The sequence below is a fragment of the Populus trichocarpa genome, chromosome 8 (genome assembly GCF_000002775.5).
Source record: "Populus trichocarpa isolate Nisqually-1 chromosome 8, P.trichocarpa_v4.1, whole genome shotgun sequence".
In the NCBI taxonomy this organism is placed as follows: Eukaryota; Viridiplantae; Streptophyta; class Magnoliopsida; order Malpighiales; family Salicaceae; genus Populus; species Populus trichocarpa.
The window spans coordinates 11,561,353-11,579,948 of NC_037292.2; the positions used below are offsets into that span (position 1 = coordinate 11,561,353).

The 18,596-nt window shown below is 36.2% G+C and overlaps 2 protein-coding genes across 3 annotated transcripts; both read left to right on the plus strand.

Annotated features, from left to right (window-relative positions):
* Positions 1–458: 458 nt before the first annotated feature.
* On the plus strand, positions 459–8,463 carry LOC7467538 (PH, RCC1 and FYVE domains-containing protein 1). The gene is made up of 9 exons (XM_024606742.2): positions 459–1,014; positions 1,712–1,798; positions 2,601–2,690; positions 2,832–2,918; positions 3,026–3,124; positions 3,939–6,029; positions 6,157–6,303; positions 6,992–7,461; positions 8,029–8,463. The coding sequence occupies exons 1-9, from the start codon at positions 967–969 to the stop codon at positions 8,210–8,212; spliced, it is 3,303 nt and encodes a 1,100-aa protein (XP_024462510.2). The 5' UTR covers positions 459–966; the 3' UTR covers positions 8,213–8,463.
* A 1,224-nt stretch (positions 8,464–9,687) lies between these two features.
* On the plus strand, positions 9,688–16,716 carry LOC7467539 (putative E3 ubiquitin-protein ligase XBAT35). Of its 2 annotated transcripts, XM_024607551.2 has the most exons (11): positions 9,688–10,069; positions 10,182–10,296; positions 10,512–10,592; positions 10,728–10,816; positions 10,921–11,012; positions 11,203–11,284; positions 13,645–13,747; positions 13,863–13,916; positions 14,130–14,215; positions 15,278–15,983; positions 16,421–16,716. In XM_024607551.2, exons 1-10 carry the CDS (start codon positions 9,968–9,970, stop codon positions 15,953–15,955), a joined length of 1,482 nt encoding a protein of 493 aa, XP_024463319.2. In that variant the 5' UTR covers positions 9,688–9,967; the 3' UTR covers positions 15,956–15,983; positions 16,421–16,716. The 2 variants fall into 2 exon arrangements, with proteins under 2 accessions (XP_024463319.2, XP_052311243.1); XM_052455283.1 differs by lacking the exon at positions 13,863–13,916.
* Positions 16,717–18,596: the final 1,880 nt, after the last annotated feature.

An 18,596-nucleotide genomic window follows, 5' to 3' on the forward strand; every position in this document is an offset into this window, starting at 1 on the left:
AGCTTGCGGGTTGTCTGTCTGAGCTCGCAGGTATCTGGTTCGCGTGGGTTAATATTTGCGGGTGTTGAACACTCGTGAGTAATCATGTGCCATCAGACTTGATAAACATGACCTACTTGTATGATAAATCCTTTGAGGGTTTTTTTTTCCTTCAATGGCCGGAAAAATCTTCAATATTTTAAGAAAACCTATTATTCCATGCTTCATTTATTAAACTATATATATATATATATATATATATATTGACAATTATATTTTAATTTATATGGTTTAAAATATGAAGAAAAATGAAAAATAGTAAACAAAAAATGAAAATGAAAATAACAATTAGCACATTTGAAAAGCAGTTTAGCCAGGCAGGGGACGTGGCGGCAATCAAAGAAGCGCGCCAATATCTGACCCAATTGCTTTTTAGCTACAAAACCACCTTAACAATGTGACACGCTGCTTCCTTCCCTCCTATCTCGCCTCCACTCCCTCTCCCTCCCTCCCTCCCTCCCTCTCTCCGGTCACACAAACAAACGTTGATGTGCTTCTTGATCTGATTTTTCTTCAAGATCAATTGACAGAATCCATCTCGCTCAAAGAAAAAACTGAAAAAAAAGGAGAGAAACATCACATTCTTACATCCTGAATCAGACATGGGTCATGTTCTCTGAAATCTGCAATGTGGGTCAATATTCTTGTGATATTTTCAAGATGGGTTAATGATTTGTGCGTTTTGAATCGTTGAATGTGATCCGATATACACCTTTTTCTTTTCTTTTCTATATATATTCTTCCGCTTGGTTTTGGGCAATCTTTAGAAGGTAAAAAAAAAATTAAGGAGAAAAGGAAGGTTGATGAGAGGCCAAAGTAGAAGAAAACATATGCATCTATGAAGACTGAGGCACAGAAGTCGCCACGGCACCATCTGATGCAGTTGTTGTCGGTTGAGCTTCTTCTTCAGCAGAACTTTCAGATGGAATGGCAGATCTTGTTAATTATGGGAATCCTGAGCGTGACATTGAGCAAGTTAGTTCTTTACCCTTTCCGTTGCTTGCAGCTTTCTTTTGTCCAATGTTTATAAAAATGCAGGCAAACCAGAGGTTCAATAAAGAACAAAAAATTAAAGCAAACTGTTCATTGGGTTTATTAGGTTCAATTCACTGGCACTTGGTGTTTTCCTGGATCCCTAACATATACTGGACGCGCAAATACAGTTTCTTTTATACTTGCAATTTCCCTGCCTTTTCTGCACAATCAAGTTGATGCAAGATTATGTTGAACCCTAAGACATACCAAGATACATATTAGGTTAAGAAATTAGGAATCCAAATATGCTAATAAGCGATGATATCCCTGTAAACAAAGAGAGAGCGAGAAAAAGGTGTTTAAATTTTGTAGTTATGAGATTTGAAAAACTTGTGAATCCAATATTTGTCATTGTAGTGTTGGTCAGGTAGTTTAGAAGGTAGACAACTAAAGCTATAAACAAGAGCAAAGCTTATTGAGTGGTCTGTGGAAATCTTCATAAGTTAAATGGTTAACTGGCTCTTAGAAGTAGCCCTTCAGGAATTCTAGATGAATATACTGATAAGATGGAATAAACTGCTGCAGTGTTCTCTTTATGAAAAATAGAAAATTATAACCTTAGAATTTCTTCTGGTTGCATTTTCATCAAAGCTTTTCGTTTCTTGATGCTTTTTTTTCTTCTCTCTTAACTTTGAAGGCACTAGTTACTTTGAAAAAAGGCACTCAATTAATCAAGTACAGCCGGAAAGGGAAACCCAAGTTTCGCGCCTTCAGACTTTCTCCGGTATGTTATTTACCATTTAGCTGACATGTCTTTCAGCTTTTGCTGTGGTCCTGTGGAACTTTTTGGCACAACAGAACAGGATGTTGCGTTGTCCCCAGAATTAATTTGCCTGGAGAATTTAAAATCATGTAATAACCGATTTTCCCCTATTGGATATGTGATCGAAACTTTTCTTTTCACATAGGCTGTAAGATTTAGTTTTGTTCTCCTAAGTAGGGACATGTCTATAAGCACTGTAGATTGGCAACAGTTGTTAGAAAACTGAAAGTAAATGACAGATACAATTTAAGAAAATTTCTTTCATTATGAAATATTGGTTTCAAGGAGTATGATCAACATCACCACATTTCCTATTCAGCAAATAGTTAGGGTGCTTACACAGTTCTCACAATAAAGTAAGTATTTATCAGGTTAACCTAGTTGAGGATCCTTCTCTTATAATGTGATTCAGTCCTCCTCTTCTTGGCCTGTCGTCCTGACTTAATGTATGATCTAAGATGATATCTTGCATCAACATACTGGATTTATGTTTACAAATGAGCGTTTATCTGGATTTCCATATATCATCGAAACTGGTTATTCTTAGATGCATGCTTTGATAACTTTTTGCAGAAAAAATCATATCTTTATTTATTCCCTTGTTTCTGCAATGTCCTGCAACCTTAGCATTTTTTCTTAGATACACATTTCATGGCTAAAGTAACTTGCTCAAATATCTATATAATGACCCTCAGAATGATTCTGGTGCATCTCTCGTTACCCTCAAGGTTATAAATGATTTCAATTTTAGTGCTATTAACAGGATGAAACATCATTGATCTGGTTGTCACATGGACAAGAAAAGAACCTGAAATTGTCTTCTGTATTGAGAATCATCCCTGGACAGAGAACTGTGAGTTGAACATTTGCTTTGGGAACTAGATGTTGATATCCATTTCATTCATTTAACCTTCAATTATGTATAATACCATTGAGATTCTTATTTTGAAGTGTCAAAGTCTAGACATTGTTTGCTATGTTCTGATTTATACAGGCCGTGTTTAGAAGATACTTGCGCCCTGAAAAGGATTACTTGTCATTTTCACTTCTATATAACAACGGTGAAAGATCTCTTGATCTGGTCAGTGCCAGTAAACGTTCACTTATATTTTTTTTCAGATTTTGATTTATCTTTGTACTAGTAACAATTTCAGATCCAGTAATTACATATAAACTTTTTATCCATAGATCTGCAAGGACAAAGTTGAGGCAGAGGTGTGGCTTGCAGGCCTCAAGGCATTGATTGGAAAAAATCATAATAGACGTACAAGAAGCAATATTTCAGATGTGAGTTATCATTTCAACATATGTGAAGAGTTACTTTTGTCTTTGATACCTTCGCATGAATAACCAAACTGATTATCCGTGATAATACTTTTAGCTACTATCAATGATTTTGCAGGGGCTAAATTAACTTTTTTTTTTTAAATGATCTTTGATTGGTTAAGTCCTTCCAAAATCAATGGAACTGATTGAAGGGTAGATTTTGGAGTATAAAACTATGAGAAGATCATGGTAGAACATTTTGAAACAAATAGGATAGCTAGGAAACTCCACTATAAAGCAGCATTCTAGTCCTCTTTAAAATGCTAAGCTTATTTAAAGTACATATCTTCTAGAGCTCTATAGCGGATGTTTCTGAGGCTAGGTTCCACACCTGCTAGATAGAACTTAGAGCCCCTCATATTTGGATTTACTACTTACCTACTGATTACTAACAAGCTTACCGCCTTACAAGTTGGTAAGTTCTACCAAGAACTTGCATGACACCCAGCATCATTAATTTTTTTTCAAATACAAATCATAGTAAACCTCAATTAAATTATTTTTCTGAACTAATTAACCAGGAACGGATACTATGATAGCCATAAAGTCACATATCCATAAGATAATCTGACCATGTTCCAGGTTAGTGATTTCAAATCTTGCATGTGCATATAGACCTATGTTCAATGATGACCTTACCATGCGTGACAGTGAGCACATGTTCCCACTGCATTTAAGGGGAATCTGAAAATATACTTGCTTCTTTCTTAACTTGATGATATGTTTGTTACAGTTTATTCCTGAGGAAACCTAAGTTTGTTTCTTGATATTTTAGTTTCAGCTAACTGATGGTGAGTTATATCAAAATGGTCGTCCTTTTGGTGCAACTCTAGAGTTCACTTCAAGTCTTGCCCGTGGCAGGGTGTCTATTGATTTAGGTTCTCGTGACAATCCTTTGGATTTGAGAAGCTCAGATGTGTCAGAACGATCAAGTATGCAACTAAGAGCAAGTACTGGAGGAGATTTCCGAATTAGTGTTTCAAGCACTCCTAGCTGTTCGAGTGCTGGATCCGGTCCAGATGACATAGAATCCCTAGGTGATGTTTATATTTGGGGAGAAATATGGAGTGATGGGGTTTTTCCTGATGGGTCTGTGAGCTCAGTTCCTACAAAGAACGATGTGCTTACTCCTAAGCCCTTAGAATCAAATGTAGTTCTTGATGTTCATCAAATTTCTTGTGGTGTACGTCATGTTGCTCTTGTGACAAGGCAAGGTGAGGTTTTCACCTGGGGAGAGGAATCTGGGGGGAGACTTGGTCATGGAATTGAAGATCACTTTACTCATCCTAAACTTGTTGAGTCTTTGGCGGTCACTAATATTGATTATGTTGCATGTGGTGAGTATCATACATGTGCTATATCTACATCTGGTGACTTATTTACCTGGGGTGATGGGAGCAATAATTCTGGACTTCTTGGTCATGGCACTGATGTTAGCCATTGGATACCAAAAAGAGTTTCAGGTCCTTTAGAAGGACTTCAGGTTTTATCCATCGCATGTGGAACGTGGCACTCAGCCTTGGCAACTTCAAACGGAAAATTATTTACATTTGGTGATGGAACGTTTGGTGCATTGGGCCATGGAGATCGAAAAAGTGTTTCAAGTCCCAAAGAACTTCAGTCGTTGAATGGGCTAAAAACCATAAAAGTTGCTTGCGGTGTATGGCATACTGCAGCTATCGTAGAGGTAATGAGCCAATCTGGCTCAAACATTTCATCTAGAAAACTGTTCACTTGGGGTGATGGTGATAAGCACCGTTTGGGCCATGGAAACAAGGATGCTTATCTGCTTCCCACCTGTGTCTCTTCCCTTATCGACTACAACTTCCAACAGTTAGCATGTGGACATACAATGACTGTTGCCCTCACTACCTCAGGTCACGTGTTTACCATGGGTGGCTCTGCATATGGTCAGCTAGGAAATCCAAGCTCTAATGGAAAAATCCCTTGCTTAGTACAAGATAGATTGGTTGGTGAATTTGTTGAAGAAATTTCTTGTGGGGCATATCACACTGCTGTCTTAACATCAAGAAGTGAAGTATTCACTTGGGGGAGAGGTGCCAATGGACAATTGGGACATGGAGACACGGAAGACAGGAAACTTCCGACATTGGTTGAAGCACTGAAAGAGAGGCATGTCAAGAATCTATCATGTGGCGCAAATTTTACTTCCAGTATATGCATCCATAAGTGGGTTTCTGGAGCTGACCAATCAGTTTGCTCTGGTTGTCGACAAGCATTTGGTTTTACTAGAAAGAGGCACAATTGTTACAATTGTGGGTTGGTGCACTGCCATAATTGCAGTTCCAAAAAAGCAATGAAGGCAGCATTAGCACCAACTCCTGGCAAACCACACCGTGTGTGTGATTCTTGCTATGCAAAACTCAAAGCTGCTGAGTCTGGAAATACTTCTGCTATTAATAGGAAAACTACTGTTCCACGCCGCTCCATGGACATAAGGGAAAAGATGGAAAGGGGAGAGCCCAGGTTTTCAAGAATTTTACTCTCTCCCACAACAGAACCTATAAAATACCTTGAGATCAAGTCAGGAAAGCAAGGGGCACAATCTGAGGCTGCTTCCATAGTCCGAGCTTCACAAGTTCCATCACTTTTACCGCTAAAAGACGTTGCATTTCCAAGTTCTCCAAGTACTCTTCAAAATGCATGGAAGCCTGCTCCTCCAATAGTGCCTCAGCTGACTGTTAACTCCTCTCAGCCCGCTGCCAACTCAAGACCTTCATCACCATACTCGAGGAGACCAAGTCCTCCACGCTCTGCCTCTCCGGGATTCTCCAGGGGTGTGATTGACAGCCTCAAGAAAACAAACGAGATTTTTAAGCAAGACATGACAAAAATGCAAAACCAAGTACTGCTTCAATCATATTTGTAATTCTTAATTGCATGCTTTGTTTGACTTGTTTGCTAATCATCTCATGAATCTCAATAGAGAAAGGAATAACTCTCGTCTTTTCTATTATCCTTGTTGGCTGCAGATTAAAACTTTGAAGAAAAAGTGTGATAACCAAGAATTGGAGATTCATAATCTAGAGAACCGTGCCAAAGGAGCTGCTAAATTGGCTGCAGCAGAATCTTCCAAGTCTAACATAGCCATGGAATTTGCCAAATCCATCACAAAAGAGGTATATTTCTCTCTATTTCGATGCTGCACTCCAATTCAAATAATTCTCTCCACTCTTGCAAATGATGACACATTATAATATATATTCAACAATAACTTTGTAGAGGAAACCTCCCAAAGCCCAACTAAGTTACCAGCTCTGATATTTTTTTATCTTACATCAGGCAGAATTCAGTGTAGAAAAGCAGCCTTACTTACTGTTTTTATCTATTTATTTATTTTTGTGAAGAATTCTTCACTTCAAATTGATTTAGAAGATTTAATAGATAATGAAAAGAAGAAAGAAACAGATAAAAGAATTTGAAACAACAAGCTTGTGATGCCTAATATAAACAAAGAAATGTTTGTTGTGTTATGTTATGTAAAACACACCTGTAAATATAAGAACTAGATTGACAATATGTCATGTGTTGATGCTCAAGACATTCTTGCATCATTAGCACACTCATGCAGTAGTTACTATAACCAGACATGTTTTAACTTCTAGCCATCTTAGCTCTTTTTTGTGCAAGTTTGAACTTTCTTTTCCGTACTCATTTTCTCTTAAAACGAAAAGCTCTTTCTTTTCATTCTCCACAAACCGTTTGGCCAATTATCTATCGTTCAAGTCCTTTAATATGACAAGTTTGTTGGTACACGTTTTAGATCTTGCTAATTTCCCCATGCGTGTTACCTTTCTTGTGATTTAGTTGAAGGAGATGATGCAGCAGCTGCCTCCTGAGGGCCGAGAAACTGACACCTTGAAAGCCATTGATTCTAAAATAGAAGCTTTCCTAGAAAAAATTAGAGCATCTGAAAGTTCTTCCTTGCCAGAAAGCGTAGGGTCTGACTACCAAAATGCATCAGCATCAAGTCCTTTGACCAGTGACTCTTCTAACTTGCTGGAGAAAAGGATGGAAGGCCAAACAGATACTGTGAGAGCTACTGCGATGTCTCGTACTGATGGAAGTGTCCCTGAGGAAAGCAGCAGATCATCTGTTTCTCATTTGACAGAGGCTGTACCTAGAGAAAGCTCAGAAAACGAGTCCAGAACACCTACAGCTTCAATAAAGAGAACTGAATCACAAAAAGAAATTATCGAACAATTTGAACCTGGGGTTTATGTAACTGTCATTCTACGTCCCAATGGAGTAAAGATCTTCAAGCGAGTCAAATTCAGGTATGACAACATGGTTGATCCAATTGAACTTCATAATACTAGTTTGCAAATATATTCATTGTTGTCAAACCCTTACAGTGTAAAGCAACAAATACCATATAGAGATGGATCAAATAGTTGTGCAACTTATCATATTTTGCAGCAGTGGTTTACCATTAACTGAAACTGCACCCTAATTACCAACTATTTCATTACTGTAAGTTTCCAAGGAATTGTTAAGGTTTTTGTCTTGTATTCGGGATTTCTAAAGCCTATACATGCCACGTTGGTGGCAAATTGGAATTGCAGGCTTGAATGAACAAACTCAACCAAAATTAGAAAAATTAGTCTCCTCATCACTGGTAATGAAATGCAGACTTCGGAATAAATAAAGTAGGTGGTACAGAACAAAGATCTTTTATGCTCTGAATAACTAAAATTCATATGCATCTCAATGATCACCAGTTTCCTTCGTATTTGTGAAATTAGCAATCATTCTTGAGCTCAAAAAACAGTTATTATGATGGCTTCAATATCTTCCACTTCCTTGTCTCAATTGCTTATACCTGCCTCCTTTGTTTTCAACAGTAAAAGAAGGTTTCAGGAGCAGCAAGCGGAAGTATGGTGGAAAGAAAACAAAGATAGACTACTTAAGAAATACAGTCCACCAACAATAAATGTCAGTCTGGTTGGAGGACCATCGACCCCGGTTGGATCATCCTCTACTCCAGCTCCTACTGAGGTAAATGAGGCAGGACCACCAGAAACATAGTTTCAGAAAGTAGTCTTTCGCGGTACTAAGTAGAAAGTTGAACGTAGGATCAAGGAGTTGCTCTTCAACCACTTCATTAACAATCCTCTAGTTGTCAGTGCCCTTGTTATAAAAAAAAAACATTAGAGGAGGAATCTTCTTTTTTTTCTTCCTTCAGAAATTTAATGGTAGAGCAGTGATTTTACTTACTGAAATTACAGTTCAATATGTGACACGATGAAATTGGAATGCAGAAATACTCAATTCTTTTTCTTGCTTTGGTTTTTTACCTGCTTTTATGGACATGCAGGGCTATATCTATATCGTCAACATATCTCAAATAATCAAACAATTCTTTCGTCTCAGTTGGATCTTAAAAGTTTTTTATGAATTCTTCGTTGTGTAAAATACCCTCAAAAACTATAATACCTTAGATAAAAAAAAAACATTTGGTACAAAAAAAGGGGCAACCACAGTAGCGGAAGCGGAAGCTGCCCTGATCTTCATGTTTTGCAGATCACTCTGGCTTTAGATCTCCACCAGTTGGTAACTGAACTGATTGTCTACAGTTAGTTCAGAGTTTCAGGTCGGACGAACTGCTGCTTGGAAATGTAATAAATATGGTTTTTTTAAATATTTTTTATAAAATATTTTAAAATAATATTTTTTATTTTTGTTAATATTATCACATTAAAATAATTTAAAATACAAAAAAATAATATTTTAAAGTTAAAAAAAATTCAAAAAATAATATTTTTTTTCCTTGGATCAGGCCGGTCAATTATTGATCCATACAGTTTACATTACACACTATTTATTTATTATATTTGACTTTTAATATTGATTTGCAATTTACTAGATCTCACCGTTACATATAATTTTTACAAGCCTACAAAATATATTTAATATTTTATTTTTAACTATTTTATTATGGATTTGTTTATTTCTTTATTTAAAAAATTTTATTTTTTATTTATTTTAAATTAATATTTTCAGTTATTTTGATGTTTTAATATAAAAAAAAATTTATAAAAGAAAATTTTTTTTTGTGACAGTGTTTTCAATGCCATTTATCTTAAACACTTTAAATATATCAATATAAATATGTACTTTTAAAAATATATAGTTAAATTAAATAATTTAATAAAAAACTTAGTAGAATTTTTCATTGGTAAAAAATTCAGTGCAGTTTTAATATTGTGATGTAAAATATTTTTTAAATTTATATTTTTTATTTAAAAATACTTTAAAATATATTTTTATTTTTAATATTACCACATTAAAATTATCAAAAAAAATATTAATTTAATATTTTTAAAAATAAATATATTAAAAAAAAAACTTTCATAAAACTGCTAAAACAAAAATACCAAATAGCTAATTAAACATTACCGTTACCAATAATATCTTTATTGCCAAAAACCATTACCGCTATCATGATGGTGGTTTGGGTCCACGCGCTCTCTAACCCGCACCGCAAATTTAGAGAGGTCACGTCAGTTCAGCTCAACGGTTCCTCAGTCCTCACCCAAATTAATTAATTTCCCATTTAATTTCCTTCTCTCTGAAGCAATCATCTTGCAAGAGAAACAAAGAGGGGCAAAATTAAAAAAATCCATCGTATGTATATAATATTTCATTTTCCAGGAAAATAATTCTAATTTACTCGTAGCTTTCCTGGAAAGCGCCAATCCAATTTTCCTCTAAATAATACTACAGGAATAGAACGCAATCCATCCTTCATTTTTTCTTCTTTTCCAAAAAAGAAAAGAAAAAATGGGGCAACAGCAATCGAAGGACGAGTTGCTGTACCAGCAAGTGAATTACGGAAATATAGGAGGCATCAAGACTCTTTGCAGCCAAGGCGCTGGCCTCGAGGTAGGTCCCGAATAATTTATAAAATTCTTGCTGTTGTGTTGTTGTTGTTGTTGTTGTTGTTGTTGTTGTTATGTTTAAAAAGAGATTTTAACTGGTTTTGTGTGTGTTGCAGTGGATTGATAAAGAGGGGAAAACACCACTGATATTGGCGTGTTTGAATCCTCAACTTTTTGATGTGGCTCAAACTTTGATTGAGCTCGGTGCTAATGTCGATGCTTATCGCCCCGGTATGCCTTGCTTTGATTTGCTTCTTAATTATTAAAGACTTCTTGCTTTCTCTATCTCTCTCTCTGTTTTTTTTTTTTACTATTAATTTTGAATTAAGAGAAATGAGATTCATGCTTAATTATTACTGCAATGCATGAGTGAACGGGTTAATTTTTTGAGAATGTGTTGAATTCTGTTAATTATTATTATTAGTATTATTATTATTGAGTTGCAGGTCGTAATGCGGGAACTCCCTTGCATCATGCGGCGAAAAGAGGTCTTGAAAATACCGTGAAGTTGCTTCTTTCACGTGGAGGTGAGGTGTACTGTCGTATTTTGCTGTCGTTTTGGAAATTTCATGTGCTTGCTGCTGTGTAGGTTTTTTTTTTATTTTTGTGTCTCTGGTAGTTTAACTTTAATGAGTGCTTTTTTTTTTCTTTTGAATTTTCAGCGAATGCATTAGTGACGAATGATGATTGTCAAACTCCTCTACAAGTTGCTAGGGCGAAGGGGCACAGCATTGTTGTTCGTGCAATTGAGGTATGCGAAATGCGTCGTGTTGTGATGTCAGTGTAACTAGTTTGTGTTTGGACAATGTGGAAAAATAATCTGTGACTTACCATGTTTTTACTAATTCTTTGCAGAGTCATATTTGTCTATTCTCTGGTTGGCTGCGGGAGTTTTATGGGCCTGGATTTCTAGAAGTATTGGCACCTCGGTTGGTTTCGAGAGACGTGTGGGTATCATTTCCATGTGTTCATCATTTGTTGTTTTTGCAACTCCATTTTAAGTTGTGCGATGTGTCATCTAGGAAGTTTGAAATGGCCTCTGTCATGTGACATCTGCTATTCTTTATTTGTGATACATCAAATTGTTCTCGTGAAGCACTGGAGTTCTCATGCCTGTTAGTTTTGTATCATTTGCAGATGGGTTGTCGTTTTACCTACTGGTTCCCGTAATCCTAGAAGGCCTTACAAATTGGAGCTTGCCATTTATTCTAGATTGCAGGTATGCAACTAAGATTTTCTAATTTGCAAGAAATTGGAATACTGGATTCACGTTCACTGTTGAAGTTTATAATGATTTAGGCCTTTGCTTTTGTGCTGCAATTGAGAGTTATTTTTTGGTTTTAGGCTCCACTGCAGTGATCCTTGTATTTGTTTTTAAGCTCTGGGAATTCTTGTTTGACACATTTCTAGTTTGCTTTGGTGGTTTATCTTTATTCATGTCTATACAGTGGTTGACTTTTTGGTGTTGTTATGAGAACCAAAAGGAAAACCTTCTACTATCAAATTTCTCTGGTTATGAATCCATATAGTCTGTAGCTATCCCTGTTAACCTTCCATGCACTGATTTTTTTTTCATTGGAATATTAAAGGCTAGTGAGATAAAACTTGCTGTCACATTTTCTTAACAGCTTTGACTTAATTGGTAGGATTTTGTGTGGATTGAGTGTTGCATAGGTTTGTCGAAATAAAAAAATTGTTGATAAGGCTCTAAGTTGTAAGACACCACATGTTTGGATCTGAAATATTGAAGACTGCAATGTTCAAAACAGTATCAAAGACTGCTGAGATGATACTTTCTGTTAGTTTTCTTTGCAGCTTTTACTTCCTTAGTTTATAGGATTTTGTATGGATTAACTCTTACTTAAGTCTATCCAATTCAAGAAATATTCCTGATTGAGCACCAAGTGGGAAAGGAGACCAAAGGGTTCTTAGATTTGGACCTTAAAATGGATATGAACAAGAAATGCACTTTTCCTATCCATAATCAATTGTGGTGGTACTTTTGACTGGAGCAGGAGTGTGGCATGTGTGTTATTTTTAATGATCAATGGTTAATTTTGTTGGTAGTTGTTGCCTGAGCTTGAGCATGGCCATGTGTGTTAATTCTTCATGATAAATGATCAATCCAAATTTGTCATGGTTCAGACATGAGTATTCTTCCTGTACACCTATAGGTTGTGGTGTAGCTTCATAAAACTTCTTTTTGCTTCCAATTTTAACTGGAGTAATCTTAGGAGACTTTCTTCTTTGTACTACAATCTGGTATTGGAGCAATCCTTCATACAGCCATTTCTTCCTTCCTCCTTGCATTATGAAGACATAAGAGTTCAGAAGAGACAAGTCTCCATAAGTAATGCTAACTTTACTGGAGGACTCTTCGTGAAAAGTCTCGTCCATTCAGTGAGTGGTTCCACTTGTCACTCTTCCAATGGATGAGATTTGTGGGAAGTCATAATTGAGTTGCCAGTTCTGCTGAGGTGATGGGCTTGCTTCCAAGTTCAAGATCTAGCAGTAGAACTGAGCTGCCAGAAGTTTACATATTCAATGACACTGATAAACTACCTAAGGGTGATGGTAACTGCATAGGAAGTTAACTGGGCATGTATATTAGTCAAGGAGATGCCTGAGTTGATGGCTGAGCTTGTGGTTTATGAAGCAAGATCTCTGCCAGTTCTGCTCTGAATTTAACCAATAGTAGAATGTGGTGAGAAACAATTGATGTTGTTTGGGTAGTAGCTCATTCCACAAGTAGAGGTAGAAGCTAGATGGGCATGTATATTAGTCAAGGAGATGCCTGAATTGATGGCTGAGTTAGTGGTTCATGAAGCAGGATCTCTGACAGTTCTGCTCTGAATATAACCAATTGTAGAATGTGGTGAGAAGCAATTAATGTTGTTTGGGTAGTAGCTCATTCCACAAGTAGAGGTAGAAGCTCAGGTGGAGAGCTCTAACTAATAATCTCTCTCTAAAATCCCATGTGAGTGAGACACGGGATATTATCCTAGGTTGAAGTCTACCTGTTTTATTTAGGAATCCAAGCACCTACAGTACCGCTACCATCTTTGGTGTCAAATGTGCTGCTATGTTGTTCTTTCTAGCTGTTTTTGTGCTATAGAAATCTTCCTTAATGATGTTCACAAATGAGATTATTGCTGCATGAGAGGTGGTCATGATTTAGATATTGCTCCCACATTCAGATTTTTCATTTAGTATGCTTTGTATCAACTGCCACTTGGGACATTGTGGTGTTATTAGGACTTTGCAGCACATAGGTTGCATTTTGAAATGACTCACTTTGTACTGCTTATTAAAACAAAGCAGACTTGGTTCATGAAGCTGCATGAAATGGGACTCCAACTCATTTTCGAAGAGCTCTTCCTTTGATGATAATTTGCTATTAGGGAAGAGCTCTTCCTTTTAGTTTTGCAGCCCTGTTTCCTGGTTTGAATTAATATGCCAAATAGTGTTGGCAAATGCAAGATGTTGTATTCCTACATTTAAAAGTGCTATGTTTTCTTCTCTTTTAAGCAATGAGTTTCTGGTTTTTAGTACTTTTCTGACATATTAATGAATGACCAGGATGCACAACCACGGACTATTGTCGCACTGTGGAAAGCAAATCTGGAAGAAATGAAGTTTCACCACTCTGATCCATCTGTGATGATTGTTGATAACTCCACCAGTAATTTCTTAATGATGATAACTTTTTGTGAATCTTTTGTTGGCCTTCTTTGAAATTTATATTATGTTGATTTCCTAGTCCCTACATTTACTCTGGATTTTATGTCCATGCGTAGCCTCAAGAGGCAGGAGGCGGAGACGAGCGAGGTGTAGGTCCCTAAATGTTAGGCGTAAGTATGATAAATAATCCTGACACCATAAGAAATTAGATACTGTTCAAATTACTCTGGATATAGTGTGCCTCGCCATGCTCCAGCCTCCAACATGAAGTAGATATAACAGATATATAGCAAAAAAAATTTGACAATTCACTGCATCGAAAGTAACTTACATTTGGTTAATACTATATTGATAATCTTAAACCTGAAATGTTTTGTTTTCAGAAACGCAAATTAAACTTGCACCTGCAAATGAAAGCGACAAGCAACAGCTTCAGTGGTTTTGTGATGCATGTAAAGGAATACAGCAGGTTTGATTCACCCTAGTATACAGTTCTTCTTTGGTCAAAGAGCAATTGACAATTTGTATGTTACAAGTAGATGAGATGTTTTTTCAGCTGAAAAGTATTTGAATGCCATTTCCTTTCTTTTGATGAAAACCATAACATCTTTTAAGGAATCCTTTTCTTATAATGCTATAATTTTCAAGACTATCCAGACTCCAGCATAACTAATATTAGATGTTTAGCCATATAAGAGGCCTTCTTGAGAATAGGGTTGTTCGGGAGTTCCTTAGATCCATTTAGAAGACATGAAAATCCCTCCTTGGGGTCCATTCTAAGCCTTCAAAAACAGTAGGTTTCATGTTGTCACAAGGATCTTATTGTGGGAATTTTTTGGCATAAAGCAATTTTATCTTTGGGTTATTATTGGTTTTCATGTCAACATGGTCAAAGTGAAAACTCATATTATAGAACCATTCATACTTTCTTTTCATGTTGGGAGAAGTCAAAGCTTAAACGTCTTAAAATTCCACCTGTTTTCTTGTTCCCATATATTTGTATAGTGTATAACGTACTACTTCCCTTGAGGCTCATAGCCCCCTCCGAGTTATGACCCATGCTCAAACATCTCTGAAATGAAAACTAGTCATCATGCTATGGTTGTTACTGAAGAAATGCATGTATTCCTGATTGGTGCTAGACTGCTTTAACTGGCAGAAACACTGTAACTGTAATGCAGATTGGCTACAGATTGAAGTTCCTTTTGCACCTGATTAACTATTTTATATTATGTTGTTGATGTGCTCCCTTTTTTAAAAAAATGGTTTTTATTTGATGATTAATTAGAAAAGGCTCCTAATGTGACTACAAGAGTATCCGTTTGGTGTGATCTGTTACTTTAAGTTCTGATCACATTTCAAGTGTTTCATACCCTTAAATTAAAATTCCCTTTGTTGTTGTTTGCATATGTATGCATAAAGTAGGAAATTTCAATATAAAAACTTGCATGGTAAATAAGAGCTTATATCATTCAGATTGACTTTGTTCATTACAAGAGTACTTGGGGCATGAATGCTTATAATGTTACAGGTAATGCATCCTCCAGCATTTCTGCATAATTCTCAGGCTCCAGCTGTTCAAGCAACTGCCCCACCATCTGCTGAAGATATAGAGATAGCAATGGCAATGAATGCCTACATCCAGTCTGCAGCAGAGAGACCTATTTTTGACCCCCACTCTAGCGCTGGGGCAAGTTCATCCACCAGCTGGAGTTACCCTGTGAATACTGGCAGTCAAGTTGCTCTGGAAACGCCAGCAGCACCTCCTCCAAAAGTAACTATCAGTGAATTGGCACTGCATGAAACTGGAGCTACCAGCAGTTCAACTCAGCAAACCAAGATCCAGAATAGCAGCATCGCTGATGTCCAGACAGCAACTGATGCCCAAGATTCAGTCCCATCAGCTCCACCCATTGTAGATGAGATTGTAGAAGACGGTCCCATTCACTACCCATCAATTGATTCCAGCCCCATTGATACTTCTTCCCTGTCTGTTGAGAACTTACCAGAAAACACAGGTGAAAAGAGAGAAGATGGAGGTTCTTCATCATGTGTAATATGTTTAGATGCTCTGGTTGAGGGCGCTTGCATTCCATGTGGCCACATGGCTGGATGCATGTCTTGTTTGAAGGAAATCAAAGCCAAGAAATGGGGTTGCCCTGTGTGTCGTGCCAAGATTGACCAGGTTGTAAGGCTCTATGCTGTTTGATTATTGCTGAAGAATGAAGCTAGAAATGGTAACTATTTTCTGGGCCCCTCAGAGTTATGTTTCCTTTCCTATAGAACAATACATAGCTGTAACCTTTTTTATGAATTATTTGAACAAGCCTTTGTGTCTGTGCCTTCTGTAGCATCACTCGAATTCCCTATTTTTGGAGTTACCGTTGTCCTTCCACTGATGTAGATCCCATGCTTGCGACATTTCAGATTAGCTTATATTGGACATTAGAACTATTTTCTCAACATCTGAATTATATGAAACTATTAGAGAGTGGGTAGGATTTTTATTGAGAATAGCTGGACACAAGCATGAACCTTTTGGGAGTCAAGTGATATACTGTGAAAAAACATGGGACTCTGTTGATCTGCTTATCAATTTGAATGTATGATCATGAAGAGAAGTAAACTTTACAAGAAACAGAAAACGCTAAATGGCTGGCAACCATTTCTGCAGGTAAGTTTGGCAGCGCAAGGGAATTGACAACTTGAGTTGCAGTAGCAGCAGCTGGATCACCTTGTTTATGGGTTAGTAACTTCTTGGAACATTCTACTCGTGTACTTGTGAAATAAAGCTGAAGCTGGTTATTGTTAAGACCATGTTTGGGTATTTATATGAGCCTTTGTGTATAGTTTATTTGTATGCATAATATGCTTGTATATTTAAGTCCTATATGAACTGCATAAAAGGGATCCAAAGTGTCTTGCAATTTTCAAGGTTATCCTTTATGAAAATAACTTGTTCGTGCTAAATCTATGTACATGCATTTGCTTCAGAAGTGGTTTATCAGCTAGCCTCATCGGGTTCCTCCTTAATGGAGCTTGCAAATCTTTGATCTTTAACCATCTTTCCCAATTAAAGTATCTGGCAATTTATACTCCAACGTAGGCTTCTTTTGTGTGTAATCACCATTAGATGGTAAATAACTTGGGGAAATTTAAGAAAGATCAGGTTGGGTTGGTGTTTCGTGTGCGAAGGGATGAGAAATTAGCGGATCATGTGTTGTTTGCGCCATCCAACATGTCCTGCAAATTTCCGTGCCTTAACTTGCATGTCAATTTGTGAATTGTGAGAGGTGCTATGCTGTTTATCTAATTGAAAATGATCTGATGTTAGTTATTTGATGGTTGCAAATGTAAGCTTAAGTAAAAAAGTATCAAATGTACAGGTTTATGAAAATAACTTGTTCGTGCTAAAAAAGTATCTGATGTAAGTTATCCGTGCCTTAACTTGATATGTGTGGGCATCCTCTCCTTCCTTTTTCTTTCAAGGTGTTTTAGATTCTTACTAGTTGGATGCCGCGCTACGTGGCGGGATTATTTTTTATTTTTATAAAAACTATTATAATTATAATAAAAATAATTATATTTATAACATAAATAATATTATTTTTAATATAAATATTTAGAATTATAATAAAAATAATTATATTTATAACATAAATAATTATATTAAGAATTTCAAGGATGATTACAATATAAATAATAATATTTTTTATATCAATACTTCGAGTTATAATAAAATTAATAATATTTAGAACACAAATAATAATATTTTTTATATGAACACTTTGAATTATAAGAGAAAAAATAATATTTATAACACATTATTATATTAACACATGTGGTTGAGCGCGGACATGTCCAACCCCAACTTGCAGGTGAGCGTAGACCCGTCCCGACCCAACTTAGGTTTGGGCGTGGCTGTGTCCAGCCCCACTTGGGGTGGGCGTGGACATGCCCAGACAGTGAGTTATAATAAAAATAAAAATAATTATAACATAAATAATACTATTTTTAAGATTAATACTCTTAATCATAATAAAAATAATTATAACTCAAATAATACTATTTGTAATATTAATACTCTTAATCATAAGAAAAATAAAAATAATAACACTATTTTTAATATTAATACTTTTAATCATAATGAAAATAAAAATAATTATAACACATAATATTTTTTAAAATATTAAAAATATATTTTTTTAAATTTATTAATTATTTTATTAATAATATTAATTATAAGAAAAATAATAATATTTATAACACAAATGATAATATTTTTAATATTCATAACACACATTATTATATAAATACATGTGGTTGGGCGCGGACACGTCCGGATCAAACTTGGGATTGGGTGCGGACGCATCCGGACCCGAGCGCCACGTGGCGGTGGAGCTGCCATAGTTAATCGGGCTTTTTGCCAAGATCCAAGTGCCAAGTGGCGTTGGGGTCTGCCTAGCGCATTGGAGCCGTCCAAGCACCAAGTATCCTTGTGTGGGTAGCGTCATTGCCAGGTGCCCGCTCTCCATGGCTTGCAGCCACACCAAAACTTGTGTTGATCATTTTCTCCTCAACCATCCCTTCAATAGCAAATGCACCCTAGTGAAAAGACAACCCTATCCCTCCCCCACTGCCCTTGCAACTCTTTGTGTTAAGGGCTGGGTTGCCATTACACTACTTCAATCCACAGTGCTTTATGTTTATGTAAACAATAACAGGGACACTAAACCCTTTTAATATATTACGTAATTAGTTTGTTTGTACATGCTGTCTTGTGGAGCACTTGATTATTTTTAAACATAAAATAAATGGAGGTTAATAACTCTATTTCTAATTAAAAAAAA

What these genes read in the sequence shown, in the direction of transcription:
- LOC7467539 (XM_024607551.2), top strand. Translation starts at nt 9,968, where the DNA reads ATGGGGCAACAGCAATCGAAGGACGAGTTGCTGTACCAGCAAGTGAAT. An exon ending in TGTCGATGCTTATCGCCCCG is followed by an intron (nt 10,297 to 10,511) that starts GTATGCCTTGCT and finishes ATTGAGTTGCAG; the next exon opens with GTCGTAATGCGGGAACTCCC. An exon ending in TTGTTGTTCGTGCAATTGAG is followed by an intron (nt 10,817 to 10,920) that starts GTATGCGAAATG and finishes AATTCTTTGCAG; the next exon opens with AGTCATATTTGTCTATTCTC.
- LOC7467538 (XM_024606742.2), top strand. Translation starts at nt 967, where the DNA reads ATGGCAGATCTTGTTAATTATGGGAATCCTGAGCGTGACATTGAGCAA. An exon ending in TCATCCCTGGACAGAGAACT is followed by an intron (nt 2,691 to 2,831) that starts GTGAGTTGAACA and finishes TGATTTATACAG; the next exon opens with GCCGTGTTTAGAAGATACTT. An exon ending in TTCAAGCGAGTCAAATTCAG is followed by an intron (nt 7,462 to 8,028) that starts GTATGACAACAT and finishes TGTTTTCAACAG; the next exon opens with TAAAAGAAGGTTTCAGGAGC.